Source organism: Copadichromis virginalis, linkage group LG7 (assembly GCF_057382275.1).
Source record: "Copadichromis virginalis isolate Kocher_CV1m ecotype Utaka linkage group LG7, C_Virginalis_male_GT1.1, whole genome shotgun sequence".
Classification (NCBI taxonomy): Eukaryota; Metazoa; Chordata; class Actinopteri; order Cichliformes; family Cichlidae; genus Copadichromis; species Copadichromis virginalis.
This window is the reverse complement of record NC_140624.1, coordinates 39,535,195-39,556,652: the sequence shown is the minus strand read 5'-3', so window position 1 is coordinate 39,556,652 and position 21,458 is coordinate 39,535,195. Positions and strand designations below refer to the sequence as shown.

Below are 21,458 nucleotides of genomic sequence, written 5' to 3'. Positions count from 1 at the left end.
TTTATCTGGGCTGCGGAAGTGATAGGGCAAGAGGGACAGGGTACATCCTGGACAGGTCGCCAGTCAATCATACAGAGACAAACAATCATTTGCACTTTAACACCTTTGGGCAATTTAGAATAACCAGTTACCCTTACAACTGCATGACTTTTAACTGTGGAGGAAACCACAGTACACAGAGAGAACCCACTGCAAACTTCGCCACATTGTGGATTTGAACACAGGATCTTCTTCCTCTGAGGCAACAGCACGAACCACCATGGCATTAATCTGTCAATACAGACTTAACAAAAGTAGGAAAGCTATGCTTGATGATGCTTTATGTTGTTGTTCTTGACAAGTTAAACCACAAGAAATAGTAACAGCATACACGTGGTGTGGTTGTCTTCCTCTTGTAACCCCACTGATTTTCCTGTGGTTTGACATCTAATGTGATCTTGTGAATTTCGTGAGTCGACCCCCAAAATCAAATTGGGTGGTTGTTACATGCATAAGATCCAAACTTGTAATTTGAACTAAATAATTCCATGTTTTTATGGTGAACGTAATTAAATCATTCAGCAACTTAATTTGTTCTTGTTGAGATGACATCATACAATCTAGTAAGAGCGGTTAGTTGCCTGGATCCAGCCACTCTTACTAGATTGTATGATGTCATCTCAACAAGAACAAATTAAGTTGCTGAATTTCATGCAGATGCTACATGATTTAATTACGTTCACCTTAAAAACATGGAATTATTTAGTTCAAATTACAAGTTTGGATCTTATGCATGTAACAACCACCCAATTTCATTTTTTTGAGTGTGTGTGTGATATTTTCTTGGCACAATTTGGACACTTTAGTACCAACTGAGCGTTGCTGATGCCCATGCCTTTGTGAGTACAGTGTACCCATCTTCTAATGGCTGCTTCCAACAGGATAGCACACCATGTCACAAAGCAGCTCAGATAAAAAAAATTCTTGAACATAACAATCAGTTCACTTTACTAAAATGGACTCTACAGTCACAGGTCTCAATCCAGTAGAGCACCTTTTGGGATATGCTGTGATGGGAGGTTTGTGTCACAGATGTGCACGTAATACATTTGAAGCAACTGTGTGATGCTCTAATGCCAATATTGACCAAAATCACTGAGGAATACTTCAGAAGGCAAATGGGAGTTCAACACAGTACTAGCAAGAAGTACCTAATTGTCTAATGAGTGTATAATATATACAGTATATATAAATAGGTGAACAAGCAACAGCAAGGATATTCTACAGCTTTAAGCAAATGTACAACACAAATGCCTATCACATGTGGTCGCAAATTTTGAAGCCAACCTGATAACCTTCTCCCACCAACGATGTGGAGATCCAACCTCTTTTAGATCCAATTAAAATCAAGACACTCAAAAAGATGCTCTGGAAAAGAGTAGAATTCTTGGAACAGAGTTTAATACACTGAATCATATGAACAGCAGGAAAAATACATACAGACATTTAGCAAGAGAATTACAAAGCAGAAAACAAGCAAAGCAAAACCCCAGGGTGTACAGCCTTAAGCACAGACAGCAGAGCAACACAGAGGCAGACAGAGAGAAACAGCAGAGGGGAAAAAGTGCTGGGGTGTCCTCTGGTCCCCTGATATATAGGGACCAGTATCCCCGCCCCCTGCTGCTGGGTAACTTTCCCACCCGTCCAAACACAGCTGCAGGGTTCAGGTAGCGGCCAAGGTCTTGGCCAGAGGCCAGTCAGGACTCCAGCTACCCTTTGGCTTTGGCTTATCACAATAGGTCATGACACGGTCAAACATCACACATTAATCCTAATTATTAAATCTTGGAAAAAACACTTCAGTGTAGGTTCATAGTGTGTGTGTGTGTGTGTGTGTGTGTGTGATTATATCGTATGATATTTTAGTTGTGACGTGTTCAGGATCTCTGTTACAATATTTTTAGGTTTTAGCTTCTGTGAAGGACTTTGTGATTTTTATCTTGAAAGGTGCTATATAAATAAAGTTTTACTTACTTACTTTTACTTATTCTTTTGGTTGTACTTCATGAAAGACATTGAGTGTGTATTAGGGAAGGTTAGTTACCGGAGCTGGAGAGTGAGTTATTTAGGCGAACTCTCAACAGTATTAACTGCCCTGTTACTGTAAAACCTTAATAAACCTCGGTGAAGCAAAATGTCTTGTGCTTAAGACTCTACATGAAAGTTAAAATATGTATGTTCAGTGCACATAGATATATAGTGTATATAGTTACCTAGTTATACATATCACACAAAAATCTACCACACACCTCTGTGTATATGAAACACAACCAGGTTGCCTGAGACATTTACAGACAGAGATGAGGACTGATATATTTGTCTTCTCATCTGATGACCAGATTTATTAAATACCATCTGACCATTGAGTATTTACAATAAAGGATTTGGAGTGTCAAGCTTGAGATTTCACTCATCTTGTGTTTAGCATTGGAGCATCATGGCAAAGGCACTTTTTATGGATTCAATACCATTGCAATGAAATATTAAATGTCATTTCACAATTCTATTATGAATAAGGCAGCCAAGATCAAATATTGACAGCTACTGTTTATATGCCAGTCGTCCGCTCATTGCCTTGATTAAATACACAGTATAGAGAGAAATAAGCAAAACACACTTCTATTAAGTTCAAAGACATTTATTTCTTTTGGCACCGTCAGTTTCATTCTTAACCCCGAGTAAATTGCACATCTGGTACAGTATTACAATTCATCTGAGAATGCACTGCTACTGATGCTGCTTCTAATTAACATCAGTTAGAGTAGTAACAGCACATTTTCACTAGACTAGAAACCCTACATAGCTCTTAGTAAGTTCAGCCATTAGCCTGAAAATAAGGCTGTTTTACATGAAAAGATACAAACTGAGAACACAATCAGCAGCAGTGTAAAACACCACAATTACATTTATCCACAGTGCTACAATAGGATGTAGATATTTAGCCCTCCCAGTCGGCCAGTGCAAAATTCAAGACCAGGAACGGAAGTTGCAGATACTGAAGCCAAGTAGCTTGGTCAGAGTCCAGTATTATTCAAGTTAATTTATAGGCTATTTGAGCTCAGAACATTTTTGACAAAAAAAAAAAAGTAATCAAGTTTACATAATTAAACCATTCTGTAAAATTAGAAAATGACAGAATTACAGGTAAACCTAGCAGAAGTCTGTAGTATGATACAACCGTGTTTTCCCATTTTCTTACCTTAAATGACTTGCACAAACATTTTAAAGAGTTTCTCCAAATAACATCATTGGTGTCCTACCACAGTATGTACAGTATGTGATGTAAATGTTTTGCTTTATTGTTTGAAAGGATTTCAGTTTTCCACCTTAACCTCCACAGTTCTGAGATAAAAAAAAAAAAAAAAAGTCAAAACCACACACATCTAGTCAGAAAATTTGGTGGTTGCCACAATGATGTAGCTCTGAAGATGAGCTCGAGCAGAGACAGGTTAAAATAAAAATAAAACCACCAAGGTTCGCACAGCTGACAAGACGAGAGCTTTCATTAGCATATCCTCCCAGGTTTTTAACACCTTCAAAAGACACATGGTACACAAAAGGTGAGCTTTGAATCGGTAAATGGTGGCCAATGCCAAGAGAAGCTTTAAAAGCTAAGAACAGAATTTCTCTTTTTTGCATCTTCTCACCGAGAGTAGCTTAGAGAGCCCGAATCCTAATGCAGCTACATTTACAATAGACCTCATCTGCAGAGAATCTGCACAAAGTGGAAATTGGCATCTAATAAGAAAATAGTGACTTTAGCTGTGCATTATATACATTACTGTAGGTTTTACAATCCAGATTAAACATTGCATATTTGTTTTGAAAGATTGGCCTGCAAAAAAAACCACTTTGAATATCAGTATTTATTTGTAAAAATCATTGGTTATGAAGAAGTAAACACAACCAAACCTGGTTGCATATATTGCCTTATTTTTATCAAAAGAATGATAAATTTGGCAAAATAAGCTTTAAGGCTTTCATCTTTAAATTGGATCCTAATAATATGGATTTTCTTTCCTTTTATTAGTCATTCTGACTCTGGAGGCAGTCTGAGCTCTCAGTGGAATGTTTAATGACCTGATGCTTAGTTTCACTGTTAAAATCGAGGTAAAGTAAGGAAGGCTGCCATTCAGAATGCAATGTTTGTTTGGGTGATTTGGCTCAGTTTGAAATCTCATGCCAAATGTTACGGTGAAATGGAGTAAGACATTTTCTTTTGCATAGCCTTTATGAGGGTCAAGAGAGTCAATGAAGATGATCAACTGTACCAATGTAAATTTGGATTGTCTACAATTTCATATAAAAATATTAAATGTCAGCACTCTGAATTATCAGCAAGTCTCTCCTCTACCAGATTTTAGTGGTTGGGAAGAAAATGTCACAGCACAAGATTTGATGGTAATGTCCATGTGCAATCATCTAGGACTCTATTTTGCCTTAGAAAACTCCAGCTTCTGTAAGTAGTGTACCAGCTTCAAGTAGCAAACCCTTCATGTAGGCATTAAAAGTGTAGTACATTGTGAGGAAGTCCTGGGTGCTGAAAAAGGTGTCTGCTAAAGCAAAGCCCAGCGTGGAAGGGATGAATCCTCTGCCATACTCCACCATCCAAGTCCCGGCACTCCACTGGACTGACGTAGCCTCTCCTACAGCATGCACAATAGTGTCACCTGTGGGTAAAGAATATGAAAGAACAGGAAAAAAAAATTACTACTACCCAATAATACTACAGGAGTTTAGCTAATAACATACTGTGCTGTGAAAACTTATTTACCAACAGCCTGATTTTTTTCTCTTTTGCATATTGTTACACCTACATGTTTCAGGTAATCAAATTTTAACATTAGACAAAGATAATTAAAGTAAATTAAAATGTGGTTTAAATTATTTTATTTAAAATGGGAAGCTATCCAGAGCTACCTGGCCCGATGTGACAAAAATAAATACCCCCTCTTTAGGGCTGCACGATTAATCGTTAGAAAATCGCGATCTCGATTCATACTTATGTGCGATCTCATTTCCAAATGACAACGATTTAAAAAAAAAAAAAAAAAAAAAAAAAAAAAAAAAAAAAAAAAAAAAAAAGGACGACGCCGATTGTGCCGCATTTTGATCCGGGACGTACTCTGCATGAAAACAAGCGCTCACTCTTCGTGCTCAACAAATGACAAGGGCGGAGCCTTATACCACGTGATACAGAAGCTGCGCCGTGTGATGCTAAAATTAGCAGGGAAAAAACAACGGAGAGCACGTCAGGGATGACGAGAAAGTGACAGGAGAAAATCCGTCCCGGTCAACCACCCAAACATCAATAACGAGAACCTTATACAGCGCTTCCCTATACACGTCGAACTCTCGCAGGCACAAAGAAATTACGGAGGCTATTACTTATCACCTGACCAAAGATATGGCTCCCATCAACACTGTGCAAAACGAGGGATTTAGGAAAATGATCAACACCCTAGACAAACCTCTCTTATGGCGAGAACCTCTCGCCATAAGAGAGGTTTCTTCCTCTCCGCTGTTGGACACATGAACAATAAACGTACGACTGTTCCCACCACTAACACATGACCCTACGCTGTGTTCACTGCATCATTCCATGTTTTGGCACTGATCACCACCTGCACTCATGTATATATCTTTCTACGTAGCACTTTTAATTCTTATTCTTACTTTTATTTTTTCATGTCTATTTAAGCGCAATTTATGACAGTATGTTTGCACTGAAGCACCGCAGCAATTTCCTAATGTTGTAAACCTGCTCAACATTTGGCAATAAAACCCTTTCTGATTCTGATTCTGAAACGCTACACAGTGCCGTCCCGCAACTATTTTTCTATTGTTGCACTACACGCAGCATCGAGCAACGGTGGAGACGGAATTTCAAGCAGTACAACATTTTGCGGCAACAACAAAACGTGAGACATTTGTTGTTTTTATGTTTATTTATTGTTTTTATGTTCAGTCTCAACTGTTATGAAGTGCAGTTAATAAGTGCAATAAATATTTATACTGGAAAAGAAAATCGTGAGAGAATCGTGATCTCAATTCTAAGCCAAAAAAAAAAAAAAAAATCGTGATTCTCATTTTATGCAAAATCATGCAGCCCTACCCCTCTTGTTAAATCATAAGAGGGTAATTAACCAGTTTAATTTCAGTAGTCACACGCAGGCCTGATTTCTGCCAGACCTGATGAATCAAGAAATCACTTAAACAGAATCTGTTTCACAAAGTGAAGTCCTCTAAAAGATCTCAAAAAGCAACATATCATGCCACAATCTAAAGAAATTCAAGAACAGATGAGAAACAAAGTCATTGACATCTATTAGTGTGGAAAGGGTACAAAGCCGTTTTTAAGACTTTGGAACTCCAAAGAACGAGCCATTATCCATGAATGGAGAAAACTTGAAATCGGAATTTTCCAAGAGTAGGCAGGTTACCAAAATTACTGCAAGATGACTCGTGCCTCAATGACTATTCCCGGAGGTCACAAAAGAACCCAGAACAACATTTGGCAAAAACATCTTGATCCTCAAGCCTTTTGGGAAAATATTTTAGTGAAGTATTGAAGAAGTTTAACATTTTGGAGGGTTTATGTCCCATTACATCTGTTTAAAAAAATAAAATAACATACTATTTCATAAAAAGAACATCATCCTAACAGTCAAACATGGTGGTGGTACTGTGATGGTCTGGGGCTGCTTTAGGAACTGAACAACTTGCCATATTTAAAATCATCATTCCTGCTCTCTATCAAAAAATCTTGAAAGAAAATGTCCAGCCAATTTGTGCAAAAACAAAACAAAAAACAAACAAACGAAAAAAAATATTATAGTTATTGAGATACATTAAAGTTTCCATTGTGTATAAATGCAAAATTGAATATTGTAATGAGTTAATGCATTACCAGGATAGTATATTTCACTCTTGGTTGTCCCCTCTTTCCACTGTCTGAAGGTTCCAGAAATGATGGTATCAGAAATCTCAGCCCAATAACGACCTGAGAGAAACAGCAAGATGCAAAGAGTCAAAATGATACAATTCAGAGTATTTATAGTTTTCTAAACATACAATTCCAATAGTCTTCTGTAAATCATGTCACAAATCAAATATTATTGTTGGGACTAAGAATGGGACTATATATCAGCATCTCCTAGATTGCAAGGATCAAGTTGTAGCCCACTGTGCAACATTGTAAGGACTTGGACTGGAATGGGGGTGCTTCAGACTGACTTCACTTTAGAGCATAAGAAGGGCAATTCATCCCTTCATATCTGACACCATACTGTAAATAACTCCAGCAGATTTCAACTTTGAGATCAGAGTATCCTGCTCTAGAGTAACTTGTTCCCCAAAACCATTATGTCTGCAGATGTTTACGTCAACTTACACAAAAAAAACTTTTTTTGGAGCTGATCCATCTATGTACTGTAAATGTCGGGCTATAAGCCGCTACTTTTTGCACAAGCTTTGAACCCTGCGGCTTTTAGTCAGGTGCGGCTTTTCTATGGATTGTCCGTGATTTTTGTCATATCGTAAGACGATTTGTTTTGTTTGTTCCGCTGTTGTACGGCACTACGTTGCCTGGCGGAAGGATCGGGGTTCAAGAGTGGTATGTTAGTCACATGTCCGTCCGCCAGGCAACGTAGTGCCGTACGAAGTAGCGCGAAAAACAAACTTCAAAGTAGCGCTACGCGTTCAGCGGGAGTCGTGGATGATGAGCGGCGATAAACTTGCAAGTTATGCCCAAAAAGCAAGTTATGCCCAACTCCACCGGTGGATTCTGACAGCGTGGAAAAGTGTGAAAACATCCACGATCACCAACGGATTTTGAAGGGCTGGACTGCTGCATGATGGAGAGGAGGACACCGCCACGGCCCTTCTGAGGGTGTTCGACTCTGAAACTGACAATGAGGATTTCTTTGGTTTTGAAAGTGACAACGAAGGAGAGAAGAAGAGTGGATGACGAAGCCATCCTGAGCCTGTTTGTATCCGACACTGGAGAAGAGGACTTTGGTGGTTTTAGTGCGTAGGAAGAAGAGAAAGATGGTGGTGAATGACTGACTTTTCTTCTTGTTAAAGCTGTGTCACTGCACCTGAGCCTAAAAGGTAGTCCGAATCTATTTTTCTGGTGTGCTGTAGGCTACTGTTATGTACTACATGTGCAAATATGTACCCATAACTTGTTTTTCAAAATATTAATAAAAGTGATGTCTCCAAACAGCCATCTCTTTCCTGACAATTCCCTTTGTGCATATTCTCTTACATATGATAAGTCAACATTGAAACACCTGCGGCTTTTGGTCAGGTGCGGCTAATGTATGTACAAAACAGGATTTTCCCCTGATTTTAGCTTGTGCGGCTAATATTTAGGTGCGCTTTGTAGTCCGGGAAATACGGTATCTCTCTTTAACTGCTCTCCTTCCTCACCTGAGTGTCCTCCAGTGTCCACCGCAGTGCCAAACAGTATCAAGTACTCTGTGAGAGAGGCATGGAGGACACACATGGAGCCCATCCAGCCTCCAGCATTCACAAACACCCACTGCAAGTCCTCATCAGGGAGGATGTGTCCAGGATACCTAGTTCAAATATACTTTGTTAGCCATTTATTTAACGTTAAAAAACGGATTAATAATCTGAATACCAAGTGAGAGTTTTCTGTGCAAATTTACCAGTTTTGAGTTTTAGTAGGAAAATCGGAGGAAAGTACCTCAAGGTCAAAGAAATCATTATGGACAACTTTCACTTTGGCTTTATTTTAGACTACACCAATTTTTCATACAGTATTAAAAAATGAAAGTGAATAAGACATCCATACTATACCAAGAAAGAATGAAGTGAAATGAGCACATGCTGAAGAGATAAGTTGCATCATGTTGCAGCTAATAAGTAGCTTAAACAACCTAATAGTGATGGAAATTGTACAGAAGCAACCACAAGCTGCCTGATACATGCAAGCCTGCGTGTAACGGTATCGTTACCTTTTTCTCAGCTCCACCACCACTTTGGAGAAAGCTTGCTCATGGTCCTGTCCTGAGAACAGACACATTTAAAATGCACAGGACATGCAGATATGGCAGTTCAGGCAACCAAAATTAGCTTCGCTTTAAATATAAACGAAATGAAGTGGCAACTTTTTTCACATGCAAACCCAAACTCACCTGCATACTGTTTGGCCAATTTGGCGACGTCTTCTTTGTTGAACACATACTGCTTGCTGGCCAACCAATACCGCAACAACAGCACGGTCAGGACGGTGACTCCGGCGAACACCAGAAGTCTTAAAATGATTTTGAGCAGGGACATGGCTGAACAAAACGCACAGACACACAGACAGGTTTGGCTACATGCATATAGGGAGGCGGACTGGCGTGGTGCTCCGCTCACAGCCTCTTCCTGGTCAGGTGAGGGAGGGAACTTTACGCTTAGCCAATCATGGGCCGAGTCAGTAGCGTAGGCAGCGCGCGACTCCAGGGTTGCCAGCACAATGCAAAACCGTCTTTTTCTAAAGACATTAAAATATCATATTTAAAAAAAAACCAGTTGACCAAAGCTAAACATTTCAGGCTGCTGTATTGGGTGGTAACAGTCTAATGACCAATTATCCTTAGTTTGACGTTTTCAGTCTTATTTACTTACTTATTTGTTTAGATTTTTAGAAGTGTGCCATTGCATACCGGCTTGTGCACAATAGCAACCTTTCGCTTGTCAACAAAACAGGAAGTAGGCCAAGGTTTGTTGTGGACCGTGTTGATTTAGCGTCATACGCTAAAGTCCAGAGAAAGCTCATGGTTCAAAAAAAGAACACCGAGGAGGAGACAGCTGTGAAACAGTGAGTTACCGACATGAGCGGGAAGCAAGACGTCAGTTTTGACCCAAAAGGTACGCATTATTTTGTGAATTTACAAACGTTAAAAAGCTAATTTCAATCACTCACTATATCCAATGACAGACACTGGATAATGAGTAGGACTTCTTAAATTTGTCAGTTTGCCTTAATGTTTAAGCGTCAAAATGACTTCTATAATTTCCCGAGTTCTTCATTATTGTTTACCAAAAAGGTACTGCACTGGAAACAGTTAAAGCTAAAATGTATTCAGTCATGCTTCGGGGCTTGTTCACTACTCTAATTCACTGGTAGGTTATAGGAGTTTACACAAAGTCTTTAGTTATGTTGTACCCTGCACTTTTTCCCCTGTCGGCCTGACAGACATGCTGAGTCTGCCAGCTGTCTTGTGACTGTAGTTCCTGTAGTTCCTGTAGTTCCTGTAGTTCATGTTGTAGCTACAAAACCTGCTCCTGAATGCTTTTTGAGGTGTTTCTTATAAGTAATAGTAAATGTTTAAATCGGGAATGTCAAACTCATTGTACATCGTGGGTAAGATGCACCCAACTTTGATCTGTCACTGTAAAAAAGTTTGATACACAAATTAAACCTTGAGATATTTTAATATAAGAAAAAAGTGCAGTTTCAAATTCAAATTTTATTTGTCACACACACAACCATACACAGTATGACATGAGGTGAAATGCTTGTAGCTGTGCAATGCAATGCCCGACCATTAAATGACAGTGGTTTTACAGTATTTACAATTTACAGGTTATTACAAAATTTACAGATTTAACTTAGAAATTTACAGTAAAAAAATGTGCAAGTAGCAGAAAGAGATTATAAATTATAGGAAGTGTGCATGAAGAAAAACCAGAGTGCGTGTGGTGATGTGATGTGTGTGAGAGTCCAGTCTTATAGTGATGTGATGTGTGTGGGAGAGTCCAGTCCTATACCTGGTTCAGGGCCCGAATAACCTTTTCTGTAGTGATTTAAAGAAATTGTAAGAAATAAATGTGTAAAATTACTGAAAAAGTATAAAACACAAAGATTTTTGTTTTGTTTTGTTTTTTTATGGAAAATGTCCTTTTTTGTGTACCCACTGTAAAAAATACCCAGACATTTCTATTGAACAAAAAGGAACTTCCTGTTGTTTAATTTAATTTTCTATCTGTTACCTAATTCCTTTGGTGTAGCATGGCCCATAGGGGAGGTTTTTTGTTATTAAAGCTGTGAAACGTATGAAAATAAAGTTAAAAGTCCAAGATTTATGCCTTCCTTCACACTTTCCAAAACTGTCCAGTAGGTCTGCTCGATTATGGCAAAAATGATAATCACGATTATTTTCACTGAAATTGAGATCTCGATTATTTGACGATATTTATTTAACAACAACAATGTATTGAATAATGACTTTAAAGATTGTCAAAAAATAATAAAATAGTGTGCAAATACTGATAACAGTGCAAATGTTTGCAATATAAAAAATAAATGAAAAATGTAAACATCTATGTTTAGTGAACTTTGCAGTGTTGCTTTGTGGTGCCGCTACAACATTGTAGCAAAGTTTACACACTATGTCTACTTGATCCACGTCTGACTCCGGAAACCCATAATGTTTCCACACCACTGAAGTTTTTATACCTCTCTTTTCAACCAGCGGCAGTCACTCTCCTCTCCAAATAACTTCTGCTTAGCTTTCCGAGCTTCCCTCGGGTCCTCTTAATCAGCGGTCTCCAACCCCCGGGCCTCGGACCGGTACCGGTCCGTGAGTCGTTTGGTACCGGGCCGCGAGAGTTGAGGCTCAGGTGTGAAATGTATAGTTTTCAGGGTTTTTATCGGTTTTCAGCGTTATTTTGTTATCGTTTTTATCGTTTACTCTGTTTTCCTGGGTCTTTTCATGTGTGTTATGAATAATTTTTTTTTTTCTTTAGTTTTATTCTGTTGTATTTATCCGCGACACCTTAAAGGCCGGTCCATGACAATAGTGTCGGGCATAAACTGGTCCGTGGCGCAAAAAGGTTGGAGACCTATGGGCTCAAAATGTGGTCATAAATATTTTGTACTTGTAAATCAGTTTTGTACTTGTAAATCAGGATTTGTGTGTGTAAAAAAGATTTGTGCGTGCGTAAAAAAGATTTGTGTGTGTAAAAAAGATTTGTATGTGTAAAAAAGATTTGTGTGTGCGTAAAAAAGATTTTTGTGTGGACTTAGCCAAAAAAACCCTGCAAGTTACAAGTATGAATTTTGACCCTATTTTTCTTCCTTTCATCTGATTGGTGAATTGGTGGTCAATCACAAATGTAACAATCCAATCAGAGAACAGATGGGTTTGGCTGTCGGAGGGGCGCTTTTTTTGAACTGCAGGTCTTTGAAGGGAATAAATGCCCTTTTACATGCCAACCCAGCGTTTTCCTTCATCACCACGAAGGAAAACAGTCTGTGGTCGTCCGAGTTTGGTGATTTTTGTGTCACAGGACTACGTGTTTAATACAGGGACTTCCACAGCCTTTTCAACAGCGCTGCAGACGCAGGGGGGGGGCAGTGCTTTGGAAATGACAGTCTTCATTACAAAGCTTTCTTCGTTATGAATTAGCATACATGTTTTTTTTGAACATTTGAAGAACTAGCAAAAAAACCCCACAAACTCTTGTAGTTCACATAAAGTCAGAGGTAAAAACGACAAGGAGCAGGTGCATCTAGTACAGGTAGAGCTGCTGCAAAAACCCACAGAGCTCAGCAGCCAGCAACAAATTCTGGATCCTTTGCTTTTAGTTAGCAATTAGCATTAGCAGCACATCCTGCGTCCGATGTGAAAGGACTTTTATGCTGCGCACTGTGACTCACAGCAATGGTCCCGGGTCAGCCCTGACGTTGTGTTAAACTAATCCTAAAGTAATAATGTATTTCTAACCACTGACATACCACAACATTATCCTTTCAACAGCTGCTGAAAGTAAGGGGACCTAACTGCTATCGGATATTTATATAGAGATTACCCTTCAAGGACCTGCAGTTCAAAAAAGTGCCCCTCCGACAGCCAAACCCATCTGTTCTCTGATTGGATTGTTTAATTTGTGATTGACATGACATTGACCAATCAGCTTAAAGGAAGAAAAATAGGGTCAAAATTCGTACTTGTAACTTGCAGGGTTTTTTTTGGGCTAAGTCCACACACAAATCTTTTTTACACATACAAATCTTTTTTACGCACGCACAAATCTTTTTTACACATACAAATCTTTTTTACAAGTACAAAACCGATTTACAAGTACAAAATATTTATGACCACATTTTGAGCCCATAGAGACTGCTGCTCTTAATTGTTGTGACACGTGTTCGAAATGCAGAGAGGTGCGCTCGATTTGCCACACGGAGCAGCGCGAGAGTAAAGCACGAGGGAGGGGCTAATAATCGGCTCAGTCATTTTTAATGATCGTTGAAAGCCCAGATCGTAATCGTGATTAAAATCCGATTAATTGATCAGCCCCACTGTCCAGTGGGGCCAGATTGGAGTCTTTGCCAGGCCAATTTTTGCCCCCGGGCCTTATGTTTGAAGCCTGTGGTTTCAATAATGTATGTGTGTTATTACATTGTCTTGTTACATTTTATCACTTGTCTTGTGTAACTTTAGAGCACCAGCACTTGCGTTACAACCCTCTTAGGGACAGCTGGGTTCTTGTGTCCGCCCACCGCATGAAGAGACCTTGGGCAGGTCAAGTTGAAAGACCACCTGAGGAGCACATACCAAGATATGACCCAAATAACCCACTTTGTCCTGGGAACAAAAGGGCAAATGGAAAGGTGAGAAGAGGCATTGAACAGCATTCTTTGGTTCTGATCACAACAAGTAGTAAATCCACAAACAAGGCATCCATTGGAAAACATATTGATAATGTCGTGGATAGTTCATCTATTCTTCTCTCCATTTATTATTGATGTTGTAGACATTAACAATCATACATAATGCTAAATTGCGCTGTAACATTGCCAGCAGTTCCAAATAAGAGGTTTCTTCACTCCTCATTCTGCTTGGGCTTTGAAAGAAAATGTTTTTTGTCTGCTGTTTTCTAATATCTCTCCAACTGTCTGCTTTTCTCCAGGGGAATCCAGATTATGACAGTACCTTTGTGTTTGAGAATGACTTCCCCGCTCTTCAGCCTGACGCTCCAGACCCTGGTGAGTTCTAGTGCAGTCTAAATACTGTAAGGAAAAGGAGAAGTAACTGCAGTACCTTTTTAATAAAATATTTAAGCAAGTAACTGCAATTCTTTCTTTCTTGCAAACTCGACTTTCGTGTAGCTCTTTAGCTATTTGGTTATAATACTTAAATATGATAAAGTATATATTGTTGTTTTGTTCTTCAGGTTCAGACCAAGATCCATTATTTCAGTCTAAAGCTGCAAGAGGTGTCTGGTAAGAACAAATCTTAATATCTCAATCTATATGTGTATGAAATGCAGTGCTCATAATGAAATGTATAATACATAGTATAAATTAATATGCAGTTGGTAAGTTATAATTTAATCTAGGACACGATGCATCTTAATCAGTGTTCCTTTTCAAAATTATGATGCATTCAAATGTATGACTAATTAAATCTAAGCTGATGACTGCAATCAGAGCAGTCATGCTGAGGCAACTCTTAATTCATTGTTGTCATCATCTTCATCATAATCAGCTATTAGATGACGCTAATTTTGTTCATCAACGCACTGCATGCTTCCTGTTTTCAGGACATCTTGAACTTGAGCAAAACAAAATCACCAAGCCACCGTACATACATTAGAAAGTGATGTTATTTTGTGCAACCAGCAGATGGAGATGTTTTATCAGTACTCTAGTTTGTAGCTCCTTGGTGCATGAGTGATATTTTCCTAAATCCATCCACACTGATAAATAACATGTCCTTCGGTAGCTCAAAATGCCTATTCCTGGGTGTATCTTGTATTCTACAAAGTTCAACTGAAGAATGTTTTACAACAGGAGTCAGCTCAATAAACACTGGCTGCTGGATTTATACATCTCCAGAGAAGCTTAAAAAAGACCTAAATCCTTTGTTAGTGCACACTTCTATAATACAATACACAGCATTTTCTATTTCAAAAATTCACAGATTACATTTTTCCCTCTCTGGGTACTTGGCCACACATGATTCTTGCTATGCTATGAATCAAAGATATATAATTGTCAAATTGGTTTAAGGAGTGCTTTCAGGGTAAAATATTAAAAGATGAACCTAAAACTCCAACAGGTTGTGGCATATAGGCCTTTATAAGAGACAAAATGAGTGGTTGAAATTTTTTAAGTGGTGTTTTACTAGTAGCAAACTTCAAGGTGAAAGTGGAAAATTCCACAAGTAAAACTCAACCAATAAGAGTGGACAGATGTAAGAGCCCAGAAATCAACAAAATCACCAAAAATTCACCAAAGTCAATTCAAATCAGACAAAAAAGACCACACAGATAATATAAATACATCTTCAAAGGCAAATTAAGTCTATAAGAACAAAGTAAAATTTTTCTTAAAAAATGCATTTTACTACTTTGTTATAAACTTTATTTGCCTTCGAAGGTTAAATCTAACAAGAATAAAGGGATTTAAATTTTATATGAATAGAGAGTGCTTTGGAGTTTTTTGATATTTTTGCATAAATAATATTCAGTCTGAAGGTAACATTCCCAAACAATCCTGTGCTCTGGGAATTCTTGCTTGATTCTGTCTGACAGCAGAGTTGCATAACTACTGAATAATAGATTTAATCAAAAAATATTGTGCTGGTTGAAAACTGAAGACTCTTCTTTTTTTTTCTTTTCTAAATCCCATGTGCTGGCAGATGTAGAGGCCGTCAGGTGTTGCTTACCACACTCGCAATGTGATGAAGCACAGAAACAGCAGTGACTGACTTAAAAAATATAGTACATTTTAGGGTACTTTTCTTCCCCTGTCTCACTTTAGGTGAGAGTGTGTGATTTTGCTCGCAGTGTGAGGTTGTATTCATATTTGTTCACACATCCAGCATGCTGCTGCTTTCCTTTTAGTGTATCTGTGATCAGTATATGCTTTTGTGGCCATATTAACAGAATAATAAACGTGAAAAATAAAGTAGATCTTTGTACCCTGCAGCAAAGTTCAGTGCCAATTAGAGGGGAGTGCAGAATTGGAAATGTAATTTAGGGGATCTGGGTCACGGAAGGCAATAGAAAGCTGTAGTGCAACAAAAGAAATAAGAACGTTTTTAACACTTTATCATAGTACCCCTCTCAGCACTGTGGTGACAAAAAATTGGTCTCACTTTATTTTACAGATCTGACAGTGTCTTGTTTTCCTTTCTAGGAAAACTAAGTATAGCTGCCCAGGAATATTTCTAAGAAGGACTTTGAAATTTGCTAAAACTTTTAGTAAAAGCAATGTCAGTTGACACCTTACAATAATTATAGTTATTTAATGGTGTAATTTGCTGTCAGTACAGGTGTCTTTTTGTCTTAAATTTAACTTCAAGCAAAAGGAAGATTCAAGAGATAATTAGGTGTTCTGGTTTTGTTGTTGTGTCAGATTTAAGGTAACTTAAGATTATATTTCTTGAAAAAAATGTCTCTGGAAATCAACAATTTCCATCTAATTACTCATTTACTTTAAAGCTAGCTTGTGTATACAGTAATAAAACAAAAACAAAAAACCCCTCAATTTAGTTTAAGCACAGCTCTGTTAAGGTCATGCTACAGCATTTCATTTGGGTTTTTACTTTGACTGGACCATTACAACCACCTTGAGTCTTGTCTTTCATTTGCTAATGTCCTGTTATGTGACCCCTTTTCGCCCAAGCTTTAGATGTCCGACATATGCCCTCAGATTGGACTCTAGATTGCTCTGATATACAGAGGAGTTCAAGGTTAGCTCAGTGACTGCCATGTACCCGGGTCCTGTGGCTGGAAAGCAAACCGTGCTTGACAGTTGTTGTGTTGATTGTTGGTTTTTACACTTCTATATATTCCTGCTATACTGCTATATTTTTTAAAGAGAAGAGGCTTTCTCATAGCAACCCTTTCTAACAAGCCAGACTTGTTCAGTCTTTTTGTAATTCTGCTGTAATGAACATTTAACATGTAGAGTAGTCTGATAAGTACCCCTTAGGTTTTTTTTTTTGCAATTTGTCTCAACATTGCACAGTCTGACCTTAGGGTGAACTTGCTGGAACATCCACTGCTGGGAACATTATTGCATTGTGTTAACAAACACCTGAATGCTTCAGGCCAGCAATCTGCCCAAACATCTGCTTTTACAGAGGTGATTACATTTGCGGAAGATCAATTAATCAAGCGTGTTTTATTAGCAGCACCTGGCTGTTACTCACCCCCTTAATTCCTATAGAAGCAATACGGATGTATTTAATTTTTCACAGGACCTCATGCATTAAAAAAAGTATTTTTGACATTTTACAACAGAGCCCAAAGTAAACTGTTTTAAAAGAGAAAGCTCACAGTTGCTTGATGTTGTGTTAGCTGCGCTACATGGTTTGATGAGCTGGTCAAACTGGTGCACAGTAAAAACTGCTGTTGGAAATATAAATAAAATAGCAAGTGCTGATATCTTCAGTGATCCTCTGACTTTTTGCTTTCTATCAGCTTCATTGTGTCAGATGTTTAATTTGTGCTGTTTGTTTACAAAAGTTGGTTAAAATGCCTAAACAACCCCCCACCCACGACCTGCTTTTTGTTTTTTTTGTTTTTTCTTTTTTTTTCTTAGCTGAATAAACCTTTATTATCGTTAGGAGTCTGGCTCATTAAATGTAACATACGATGTTATAGTTGTGACAGCTATTTTGGTTGCTTAAAAAGGTTGTTTTGTTTGGTTGCACAAAGGAAGACTCTCTAAAAATAACGCAAATAGTTGTTCACAGCTGTCATAGAATTCACATTTATATATATATATATATATATATATATATATATATATATATTTATATATTTATTTATTTATTTATTTATTTATTTAGAACCGTAGTTTAAATCTAGACTTTAGACTTTATTGCCAGGTGAGGTAGTTTAACTTATATAGTGAACATGAAGAATACACAATTCATTAATGGCACCTTCACTTTCTCACATATCCATCAGCATTTATTTCCATTCTCTTTTTTCCTGCAGACATTTTTTAGGGTTATTACTCTGTGTTCAGTTATTTGGCTCTGTTTTTCATAGACCAATTCCATTCTGTTTCCACTGACTATTTGACTTCACTTTTTATAATATTACCTCTTAAAAACAAGATTGAACTCAACCAGTAGTTGTAATCCATGTCTGTTTGTGACATTCATCTAAATCTAAAAGGAGCAAAATGTCAGCTTTGCTTTTATGTGCAGTAATTTTTCAACTGAACCCCAGGGCCCTGCCAATGTGAGAGTCAACAGAAAATCAAAAGTAAAGGCTATGTAGCTGTATTTGACAGGCAGTTTATGGGAAGTGCATAGCAATGACTTTTACCTTCCCCCAGATTATCACTGCTTTAATTAACCAGGAAATTCAAAAACAGAGCAAGGGTCTGTTTTATACTAAAACAATGACATCATTCAATTCTTATTATTCACAAGAAGAGCAACAGCAACAATGTAATGTGTCTTAAATGAACCTCTAACAACAAAAGGAACACATCACCCCAAATCCCTATAAAAAACTAGTGACATTTCCACCGTCTTATCTGCATTTAATGCTACTGTAAGTGCGTAGACTGTTGCCTGGATAGAAGATCGATTAAGCCACTATGACATTACCCTCTGGTGTGCAGGCTAAAATTTCTGAAGACTCAAATTTGCTGTTATTATAGGCATCGTAATAGGTTTTCTTGTTTTTGTTTTTGTTTTGTTTTTCTTTTTGGTAGTGCAGTGTTAAGTTATTAATGTTAATTAATTTTGAGAAGCTGATCCTGGTTAATTAATTCAGCAAGTGTTAGATTCTGTTTCAGTCTTTTAACACCAATAACCACCTTTCCTTCCTCTTTTTCTCTTTTTTTTCATTTTTAAATGCCTTCCTCAGTAAGGTCATGTGTTTCCATCCCTGGTCAGACGTCACGCTCCCTCTCATGAAAAAAGAAGAGGTTGTAAACGTGATAGACAAGTGGGCGGAGCTTGTTGAGGAACTAGGCACTATTTACCCATGGGTTCAGGTATGCAATATTCTCACTTTCTCTGACACGCACACACACACAAACACAGTCACATTATTGATTTTATTTTTCCCAGGGCTGGATACATCTAAAATTGTAACTGCTAACCTTTTTACCCTGTCACAAATCCTTCAATTTTCTGCCGTCTCTAGTTTTTCACGTTAATATGTATTTTATTGGATCACATAAAATTTTAATGACGCCTCCGGTCAAATTCACAAATTCAAACAGCTGTTTCAAATAAAGCAGGACATGGGCAAGATGTCTAACTTCAAATGTGCCACATGCCAAATATTAAATAATATTTTTGGAAGCTTTTTTTTGTTCATTTGTAGGATGTACACTTATTTGGACCCAACTAAAAAATACACCTTTTGTTTCAGTTCAGCATTTTGTCATAATTCCTTAGATATAGAAATTCATATAACACCTAATACTCAGATACTCATACTTGGTGTCAACCAATCCAGCCCAGAAAATGCATGCTGTTTAGATAAGAACAGCTATCTAAATCCTGTGTTAACTTCTGCTGCTTTGTTGTTGTTGTTGTTGTTGTTGTTGCTGCTGTTGTTTTTAGATCTTCGAGAATAAGGGTGCTATGATGGGTTGTTCAAATCCACATCCTCACTGCCAGGTAAGCGATGCACACATTACCTGATTTGGCATATGCACTGCAGTCATGGTGATGCTTGTTAGAATGCAAATGTCATAATGAGTTGAATCGACCATTAAACTGTCTTTAACCTGCCAGCTTCCTAGCAGAAAGTCTGTGTGATGTCTGATTGTGGCCATGTGAGAATAGTCTGTCCTTCCTTCTGCATGCTCTGCGTTGGCAGCGACCTCACATTTCAGTAGTAATCTCCTCTTGTGTGCGACATGTGTGAAAGGGCAATTAAAACAATGCTGGATCTAATTTCCCACAAACTTTTCATCTTCATTGATAAATGAAATGTCCTCACAGTGAGAATAAGTGCAAGAATATATACATACACTCATTCCAGCTACTTTCATGTTGCAGCATCAAAACCTTAAATTCTCTTATCACACATTTGCAATACAAATCTGTCTCGTTGGTCCAATTTGCACATCTGAGCGACCAGTTTATGACAATGAAGATGAGAAGTGATTTAAAAAAAAAAAAACCCAACAGCAAAGCTTTCATATAAAAGTTTTTGAACCAGACAAGCCTCAGCACAGAAGCTGTTAATTGACTTTTCATCCAGAAATTATCAACAATTCTGTATTTGTGTGTCGGTCATTTCTTCCTTTATTACTTTTTCTAAAGACAAATCACACCTTACAGCTTTGCTATTTTCTTGTGCTCATATTTTCCTGCCTTTTAATAAGGCAGAACTAAAACTTGAAATAGGGAGGCATTTCCTGTCAAACTGTCACCTTACTGTGTGATGTTGAGCAAACAACAGAGACAAAATCATAGAGATGTTTTAGCTCTGATAAACACCGCTGGGTTGATTTTCCTATGTTTTTTTTTAAAAGCATAGTTAAAATAATGTGTTGAAAACAAAGCTGATGTCACCCTCTTAACTCTTAAGCTTTATTAAAAGGATTTCTATTGGCTTAGTTGATTAGTTTCTTCCCTTTTGGCAATCAATGAAAAATAATAAATAAAATCAATAATATGCTCATCACTACACAGATAGAAGCAAAACCATAATAGAATCTGAATCAGCTGCTATTTTCTGAAATATAGAAATGACCAACAGATGGCAGTACGCAACCTCAAAATAACAGGGTTGTAATTAGGGCTGGGTATCGTCACTGATTTCTAGAATCGATTCAATTCCGATTCACAAGGTCCCGAATCGATTCGATCCACGATTCGATTTAATTCGATTCGATTCCATTTAAATCTGGGAAATTTTGACAGTCAGAAATATAATTCAGATCAGTACATTTACATATTTTTGTATCTATAAAAAGGAAGCTGACACTCGCAAGACTTTATCCAAGCTGTGAGCATCACAGCAGGTGCCTTTGTGTCAAAGTAGCTGAAGATAAAACACAGAAAAACATGTAGGTGATTTTCCTGGCCTGGGATTTTATAAAAAATATTCTGCAGTACATCAAAAACGAAAGAAAACCATTAATCAACATATGAACATTACCTCTGAAGTTACAGCGGTTTTATTAGAGACACGGTTAAGCGTTTTGCATTTTGAATAATTTTAAAAAGTTTAAATTTGTTCAGTATTGAACAGCAGAAATGAGGTTTTCTTTTCGGAAGAATGTAAAAGGGAAAAAAACAGCGGCCGACAGCGCTGTAAACAACAGTAGACTTGTGCGTAACAAGCAAGCGAATAATGAAGAAAGCAAAACTGTTCGAGAGAGAGAGAGAGAAAGAGAGAGGGAGAGGGAGAGAGGGAGAGAGAGAGAGCTGCGCATCGCAATGGAAGCAAAACAGTAA

General features: G+C 37.8%; 2 protein-coding genes across 4 annotated transcripts in view; one reads left to right on the top strand and one right to left on the bottom strand.

Annotated features, from left to right (window-relative positions):
• Positions 1-2,673: 2,673 nt before the first annotated feature.
• Positions 2,674-9,439, bottom strand: sigmar1 (sigma non-opioid intracellular receptor 1). Its single transcript, XM_085463333.1, has 5 exons — positions 9,204-9,439; positions 9,024-9,075; positions 8,473-8,621; positions 6,950-7,042; positions 2,674-4,709 (listed from the first exon to the last, which is right to left on the bottom strand). The coding sequence occupies exons 1-5, from the start codon at positions 9,346-9,348 to the stop codon at positions 4,480-4,482; spliced, it is 669 nt and encodes a 222-aa protein (XP_085319459.1). The 5' UTR covers positions 9,349-9,439; the 3' UTR covers positions 2,674-4,479.
• Positions 9,440-9,518: 79 nt separating this feature from the next.
• The window catches only part of galt (galactose-1-phosphate uridylyltransferase), a 96,681-nt gene continuing 84,741 nt past the window's right edge, over positions 9,519-21,458 (top strand). The window contains exons 1-6 of one of the 3 annotated variants that reach the window (XM_085463331.1): positions 9,519-9,924; positions 13,506-13,675; positions 13,975-14,050; positions 14,239-14,287; positions 18,904-19,033; positions 19,611-19,667. In XM_085463331.1, the coding sequence (XP_085319457.1) occupies positions 9,888-9,924; positions 13,506-13,675; positions 13,975-14,050; positions 14,239-14,287; positions 18,904-19,033; positions 19,611-19,667 (519 nt within the window). In that variant the 5' untranslated portion in view covers positions 9,519-9,887. The remainder of the gene's footprint in view (positions 9,925-13,505; positions 13,676-13,974; positions 14,051-14,238; positions 14,288-18,903; positions 19,034-19,610; positions 19,668-21,458) is intronic. The other 2 variants (XM_085463332.1, XM_085463330.1) reach the window with 2 other exon arrangements.

What these genes read in the sequence shown, in the direction of transcription:
- sigmar1 (XM_085463333.1), bottom strand. Translation starts at nt 9,348, where the DNA reads ATGTCCCTGCTCAAAATCATTTTAAGACTTCTGGTGTTCGCCGGAGTC. An exon ending in ATTGGCCAAACAGTATGCAG is followed by an intron (nt 9,076 to 9,203) that starts GTGAGTTTGGGT and finishes GTCTGTTCTCAG; the next exon opens with GACAGGACCATGAGCAAGCT. An exon ending in GGACACTGGAGGACACTCAG is followed by an intron (nt 7,043 to 8,472) that starts GTGAGGAAGGAG and finishes TGTTTCTCTCAG; the next exon opens with GTCGTTATTGGGCTGAGATT.